General features: G+C 41.2%; 1 protein-coding gene across 1 annotated transcript; it reads right to left on the bottom strand.

Moving 5' to 3' along the window:
- Positions 1-1,906: 1,906 nt before the first annotated feature.
- Positions 1,907-5,981, bottom strand: LOC125296756 (kallikrein-7-like). Its single transcript, XM_048246837.1, has 5 exons — positions 5,917-5,981; positions 4,051-4,345; positions 3,641-3,912; positions 3,423-3,523; positions 1,907-2,140 (listed from the first exon to the last, which is right to left on the bottom strand). Exons 1-5 carry the CDS (start codon positions 5,960-5,962, stop codon positions 1,973-1,975), a joined length of 882 nt encoding a protein of 293 aa, XP_048102794.1. The 5' UTR covers positions 5,963-5,981; the 3' UTR covers positions 1,907-1,972.
- Between the last annotated feature and the right edge of the window lie 1,061 nt (positions 5,982-7,042).

Genomic DNA, 7,042 nt, shown 5'->3' with positions numbered 1-7,042 from the left:
GAAATGCATGGGGCTAGTTTGTCACGCCAATATGGCCGTTGTCTACACATATCCCACCCCTTCCTCGGCAAAACGCTGACATGTGAATACATTGAGCCAATCATGTGGTGTGATGTGAATACATTGAGCCAATCATATGGTGTGTTGTGAAGACATCGTGCCAATCATGTGTTGTGATCTCGCCGCTGGAGCAAGATTGGTGTCGTGAAGCCTTGTGCATGCGCAGTTCGACCCAAAGACTGTGCCCGATGAGTGACCATAAAACGTTGGTATATGGCCGCCGAGTGGAGGGACTTGCCTAAAAGGACTTTGATTAAACTACGTGAACATATATTATATTTCGAACACTATTTTAACATTTTGATTTCAGTAGGTCCATTTTTTGACCTGAGATCAAAGAGCCGCGGGTTGCCGACCCCTGCTGTACAGTACATCGACGTAACCGTGAACTTCAGCGGTAGAGAACAGACATGGGATGGATTAAACTACGTGAACATATATTATATTTCAAACAGTATTTTAACATTTTGATTTCAGTAGGTCCATTTTTAATTTAATACAGTACCAAAATTATTCATGACTGAGTAAACAAATGGCAGGTTTGTCCGAGAGCCAGATGCAGTTCCCAAAAGAGCCACATATGGCTCGCGAGCCATAGGTTCCCGACCCCTGATGTAGCTGTACTGTTCTAAAATGTACCAGCAATGTAGGTAGGTAGTATAGCATAACATATTTCCAACAACAGGCAACAAAGTTGCCATGTTTATTTTGTGTTGTTTCAGTTGTCCTATTGTGATAACTGGTATAAATGACATTAAGGTCTACCACAATCTAGGTAATTTGGCTCTTTACACATAGGCTTCAGTTATTTTTTGGGGCTGCTATAAATTGAGCATTGTATAGTTTAAATGTAGCCTATTGAATTATTTGAAATGATACTTTGAATTCAAGCAGAAACTCTTCTTTCATAGTTGCTTGTATAGCCTACTTGAATATGGAGATCATGTGCTCCATGGCTACCTCTGATCAGTCAGAATGGTGGCCAAAGAGGCCTACATTTGCCCACTTTCAGTGCTTCACGACGCTTAGTTGAAAATATATGCATATTTCAGGGTAATGCACAACCAATGCAGGGATTTTGTATTTAATTAGGTGTGCCCGACCGATAAATACGGATTTTGTGTTTAATTAGGTGTGCCCGACCGATAAATACGGATTTTGTATTTAATTAGGTGTGCCCGACCGATAAATACGGATTTTGTATTTAGTTAGGTGTGCCCGACCGATTAATACGGATTTTGTATTTAGTTAGGTGTGCCCGACCGATTTGAGGGCCGCTTGGGCCATTTTTTGGGCCACTCCGTCCCTGAAGAACGGTGCCCCAACAAATCTAGCGGAATCGTGAAACATTATCTTGTCAGTAGATATAGCTCTTTGGAGATAAGTCACTAACCAATTCGTCTGCTGCAACTCAACCTTGTTCCTGGAAGTTAGCCTACGGGGACTATTTTCAGGTGCTGCATGATATCATTGTGCTACTGTGCCAATGGAGTTCCTTGATTATTATGCCGGAATTAGAGTATGGTTCCATGCATGTCAAATCAGCCTAGAAAATCACCACGTTTAATTTTCTGTTGGTCTTATTACACTTTCTAACTTGAGAGGAGAGAAGCTTTAAATAGGAAAATTACCGGAAATCTTAGTTGCTATCAAAATGCTAATGGTCTCATCCGGTTCAATGATCTATGCTAGGCTGAAGCTAAAAGTGGTATCGCCAGACTCAGAGAACGGCTGGATGACCTGGAGAAAGGTCATGTTAAGTCTAACATGTCAAACATGGACCAATCAGTAGCCTCGTTGCTACTGCATCAACAGAATGAAGAGAAATAGTGAAGATATTTGTGCATCATTTTGAGTTCTTTATTCTTCATTATCATCAAACAAAGCACCTTTTGAAATTACCTTTGTAATTTCAAAATATGTTTTTGTACCATTTAGAATTCTTTTCCATTATCTTATTGATCCACTTCTGGTAGAAACAGATACTTGAGTACTTGATTGAGCAAGAAGTCTTTTTCTCTTTGGCACTGACTACTCCATAGAGCAGTCCATCATAGATAAGTGCACCGCCAGAATCCCCCTGTGTAGAGAGAGAGAGAGAGAGAGAGAGATGAAATACATGTTGTAAGATAGAACCTTAAAAGAAAAAGAGCAATTAGATGTAGACACGACTAGTCATTAATAATATGATACAGTACAGTGAGTAGAACTTTCTCAGTATCTCTGTGGCAATGTACTGCATGTTTCAGCATTCCTCTGTGTGTCTTCCATGCAACAGTGGACAGTTTAGAGAATGACATTTATCCCGGTGCATTTTCAAAAGTTCTGTCTACTACACAGAAAGGCAAAATAGAGAGAAAACTGCAACTTATAGCCTACAACTAACATATTGGACAAGATCCTAAAATGGTTTATTTGTGGAATCGAGGAATGGGTTTGGGCAATGTGAAAATGTGGTCTGGCTTCTACTTCTGCAAAGTGAATGTACTTTTATTACCCTTGCTAAACGTTTAGGACCCTAATTTGTTTGTCAACATGTAGCATGTGGGAGAAATGTGTTAAATTAGCATTGAGCTGACTCATTTATATTTGTGGTTAAAGTCTTGCCCATGGTGTTAAATTAGCATTGAGCTGACTCATTTATATTTGTGGTTAAAGTCTTGCCCATGGTGTTAAATTAGCATTGAGCTGACTCATTTATATTTGTGTGACCATAATAGCGCATTTATTTGTGGTTAAGGTTTTTCCCATGGTGTGTCCATATCAGCACCTTTTCCCATGGTGTGTCCATATCAGCACCTTTATTGTGCCGAGTTACTAAATGACCTTTGGTTAGACTTAAGACGGCACTGCCCATCATTCAAACAAGGGCCATTAATATTACTTCATATTCAACTAATCAAGCTCTTTGGTCACTTCCCAGAGAAAAACACAAATTAGAACTGAGAACTCTCCTTTGTTTACACTACTTCTCCAAGTCGCAGTTAAGCTCAATTTAATATCAATATGAGATTTTGCCCATTATCTCTCCAACTTCAGAGAAATAGCTTTTAGAGATTTAGTTTTTAGGCACATGAGGCTACTTAGAAATTGAACAAAATTGGCTGATTGCAAGAACTGTTTTTAGATCAGCACTACAATTACATCATGTGTTTGTATCTCAGTGTCTAGACCTGTTTCTGTGTGAGTGTACCTATGTGTGTGTGTGTGTGTGTGTGTGTGTGTGTGTGTGTGTGTGTGTGTGTGCGTGCATGTGTATGTGTGCATGCCTGTGTGTGTGTGTGCGTGCATATGTGTGTGTGTGTGTGCATATGTGTGTGTGTGTGTGTGTGTGTGTGTGTTAAGAGGTGAAGGCCACTTACACTACAGGCATTGCTGTCGTCACCCTCAGTGCAGAGTAGTTCAGGCGAAGCCCCACATTTCGTCACCTTCAGGTCCCCACACATGGCAAAGGGTAACCTGTCTGTGGAGGGTTGGGCAGAGCTAGGCATCAGCATGTACATGTGTGTCAACAGCCATTGGATCAAGAACAATATCATTAGGGATCACAAGATTTTGTGTGTGTATATGATTTCTTAACCTTTATTTAGTGCTCCACCCTGTCTTTGGACATTGGTGGCTTCCTTCCAGCCAATGAGATGTATATTGTTGTCGGGCGCCGGGTTGGTGCACGCCCCCTTGGCTGGCATGCTGATGAGCGGGTATTTTTTTAGCCGTTCGAGCAAGGGGTTGTCCAGTTGCAGCAACATGATGTTGTGACTACCAGGCTGATCGTAGGTATACTTTCCCTTGATCTTGTACACGACCCGTTTCTCCAGCTTGAGGTCTTTACCAAGCACAGCCACCAGATCACTGCATTTGGCAAGAAGAAAAATAGTTATTCCCTTTGCTGCCTGTCAGTCAAAGCACCTTGACATACATAGGACATATACTGTATTACAGCAACCAACAGTTTGCCCCCCCCCCACCACACACCCCCAGGCTCCTTACGGATGGTCACAGTTGGCAGCGGTCAGCACCCAGTATCGGTCAACGAGGCTTCCGCTGCAGCGGATCTGGCTCGGGGTCTTGCTTTTGGGAAGCTGTGTCATCAACAGCACCTGGTGACTGGACTTCTTGGTGGTGCACTCTGTCCTGGCTCCACCTGGCTTCGCCTGGCCTCCATCGCCCCAACCTCCTCCACCCTGAGACTCTTCACCACCACCACCACCGTCTCCCCCCTGGCCTTCATCTCCCCCCTGCTCCTCGTTCTCCTCCTCTCCCAAGACAACTCCTAGCTGCCAGCCTTTGGAAGGAGGCAGGGAGAGACCGCATAGACAAGAAGCAATTTAATTTGATTTACAATGAAACGTTACATTTAGTTTAAATCTATTAAACATGGCAACAATCAATGGTTTTGGTTGTTGTTATGGCTGTTTAAGATGAAGTTTCTTTGTTGGATATGGGCTTAAGTAACAAAGTATGAGGCATACTAGGTATACTATAATGTTAATTATGCTTGTCTTTATATCTACATCTTTATTATACAATACAGTACAGAAATTATGGAGGCCTGGAGGTGTTATTGCAAGATTGTTTTGTATATTGAGAGAATGTGAGCTCATTTTACTAAATTGTGCTCTTAATGTAGTAAATAATGTGCTAATTTTACTCAATTGTACTCTCAATTCACTAAAATCGTGGTTAAGATGACTGCCTCTCAGTCCTCTGGGTCTGAACCTGTCAGATCTAATCTTGTCTCACGTTTCTCTCCTCCCTAGCTGCTCAACCGTCTCTTCAGAGTGTCAGATTGAATTGACAAACGTACCCCGATTTGTTAAACCATGCTCAAAATTAAGTGGTGCAACATAGCTCGAATTCAATTTAAACCTATCTACAAATCCTAGATTAGACTTAAACCAAGATTCATTTAATACTTGTTGGTGGAACCCACCCTGGATGCTTCATGGATTATTGGAATGCTGTGGTGAATATTACATACTGTGAACACAATTGTTTACTTTATTTTATTAGACAAGGAAAACAGATTTAATGATGGTTCTCAGAAAAGAAGTTCTCCCAAAACACCTTTTCCTTTTTTAGCTTCATCAGCAGGTGTAGTTGTACAAAAGAAAGACTTATAATTGCAGTTGCACTATCTACACTGCCTAAACATGCTTTAAGAATCAACGCCAAATGTGTGTGTGTATTTTTCACTTCAGTGCACATGACGCATCGTGTTCATTGGCTGAAATTTTTATTCTTTATTTAAAGACAATCGCAGTGAGTTTAGTATCCACTCAATGCCTTTTCTTGTCATTCTTTCCTTAACCTCACATCTCTCTCTCTTTCTCTATTCACTTCCTTCTCTCTTTTCATCCAACCCCTCCTCACTCACACCATTCCTCTTCTCTGTTCAGTAACAATTTACTTGACAGTATCGACATAAGAGTGACATGACACTGTCATGACACATGAAACCTAACCCTAATCTCTAACCCTAACCTTAAATTGGTATGACAAAAACCGAATGTCACTTAATAACAGAAGCGTTATGTCATAAACGTTTATGACTTATTTATGACACATTCATGACAGTGTCATGTCACTCTTATGTCGACACTGTCAAGTAAAGTGTAACCCTCCATTCTCTTTATAGATGGTCGCATCTTCTCCCTCCTCACTCTTTTCATCCCTCCATCTCTCCCTCCTCACTCTTTTCATCCCTCCATCTCTCCATCCTCACTCTTTTCATCCCTCCATCTCTCCATCCTCACTCTTTTCATCCCTCCATTTCTCCATCCTTCTCACCGACAAGTTTGGGCAAAACCCCTAAAGTAGTTCATCCTCTAAACAGAAGATTAAAATGGTTCTCACCTGCCAGCACCAAAACCAAGAAAACACAAGTCTTCAATGAAGCCATGATGGACTTGCTTGCATCCGATGATGATGTAGGTTCACAGTGTCAGGACACTGTGAATTTGTAGACCACAATATCGGTCACCCCAATCACTGTCCAATCAGATTTACGCAAGTCAGCCCTAGTTTCATCTCTCATTTGCTGGGCAAGTACACGTTGACACCTCTATTTTTGAGAAGCCATTGGGTACAGTATACAGCCTACGTTGATGATGTCATTTTGCTCTGTACGACCGCTAACGTTCAATCACATAGGACACACCCACAACGTTTCCAAAAGGATATTATCTAGTAGGTGTCTGTGTGGCCCTGAAGCTATGACAAAAGGCCTTTGCACACCAAACTCTATATTTGTTGGATGCGCCCATAAGAATATGTCAAATAAAGAACTTGCAGTAGGAAACCTTGTTATCTTTGCTGACAACATATGGATGTGGAAAAATGCAAAATTCTAAACTGCTCCAAAAGCCTTGTTGACGAACAAACATTCTAACATTGAGCGACACAGTATGAGGCTGTATGCATTTTTAACATTGCGACAATTTCAGCAGAAATATACAGACTTAGAATACAGTGGCATTAGGTGAAAGAAGGCAATCTTCATTATGAGGCTGTTAACCCCTCTTCTTCCAAACCTAGTTGGAATTGAATTAGGTTGTTAATGTACATATCACAGTCACCTGACAGAGTCAGCTAGGCTACACCTATTCTTTCATAACCATTGTGTCAGTAAACAGATTGAATCTCCTGTGATTGTGAATTAAAAACTAGAGTGGGATTGCTACTGGTCTTACATACTGAAATCAATGATTTGGTTTTAGTTTGTTTCCCCTAAAAAGGGACATGGTGCTGAGAGCTTTCTCTGTATGACTATTGCCGGTCCAATGTAGGCCTATCAGATTCACACATTTGACTATGCTCTCTCCTCACATTGTTTGAAATATGATACCTTAAATATTTTCTGATAACGGGGGTTGCAACTGTAAGGGATGACACAGACGCTCCTCAGGATGAGAATTGCATTGGCCATCAAAGGTTTAAACGTGTATTAAACAATAGGACAGACTGGTCAAGTTGTGGTAAA

Source organism: Alosa alosa, chromosome 6, assembly GCF_017589495.1.
Source record: "Alosa alosa isolate M-15738 ecotype Scorff River chromosome 6, AALO_Geno_1.1, whole genome shotgun sequence".
In the NCBI taxonomy this organism is placed as follows: domain Eukaryota; kingdom Metazoa; phylum Chordata; class Actinopteri; order Clupeiformes; family Clupeidae; genus Alosa; species Alosa alosa.
Note: the sequence above shows the minus strand (reverse complement) of the source record. Positions and strands in the feature narration are given on the sequence as shown.

Coding starts and splice junctions, on each gene's coding strand:
- LOC125296756 (XM_048246837.1), bottom strand. CDS start 5,962: ATGGCTTCATTGAAGACTTGTGTTTTCTTGGTTTTGGTGCTGGCAG. Junction 4,346..5,916: donor CTTGGTTTTGGTGCTGGCAG/GTGAGAACCATT, acceptor CTCCTTCCAAAG/GCTGGCAGCTAGGAGTTGTC. Junction 3,524..3,640: donor GGGTGGAGCACTAAATAAAG/GTTAAGAAATCA, acceptor AACCCTCCACAG/ACAGGTTACCCTTTGCCATG.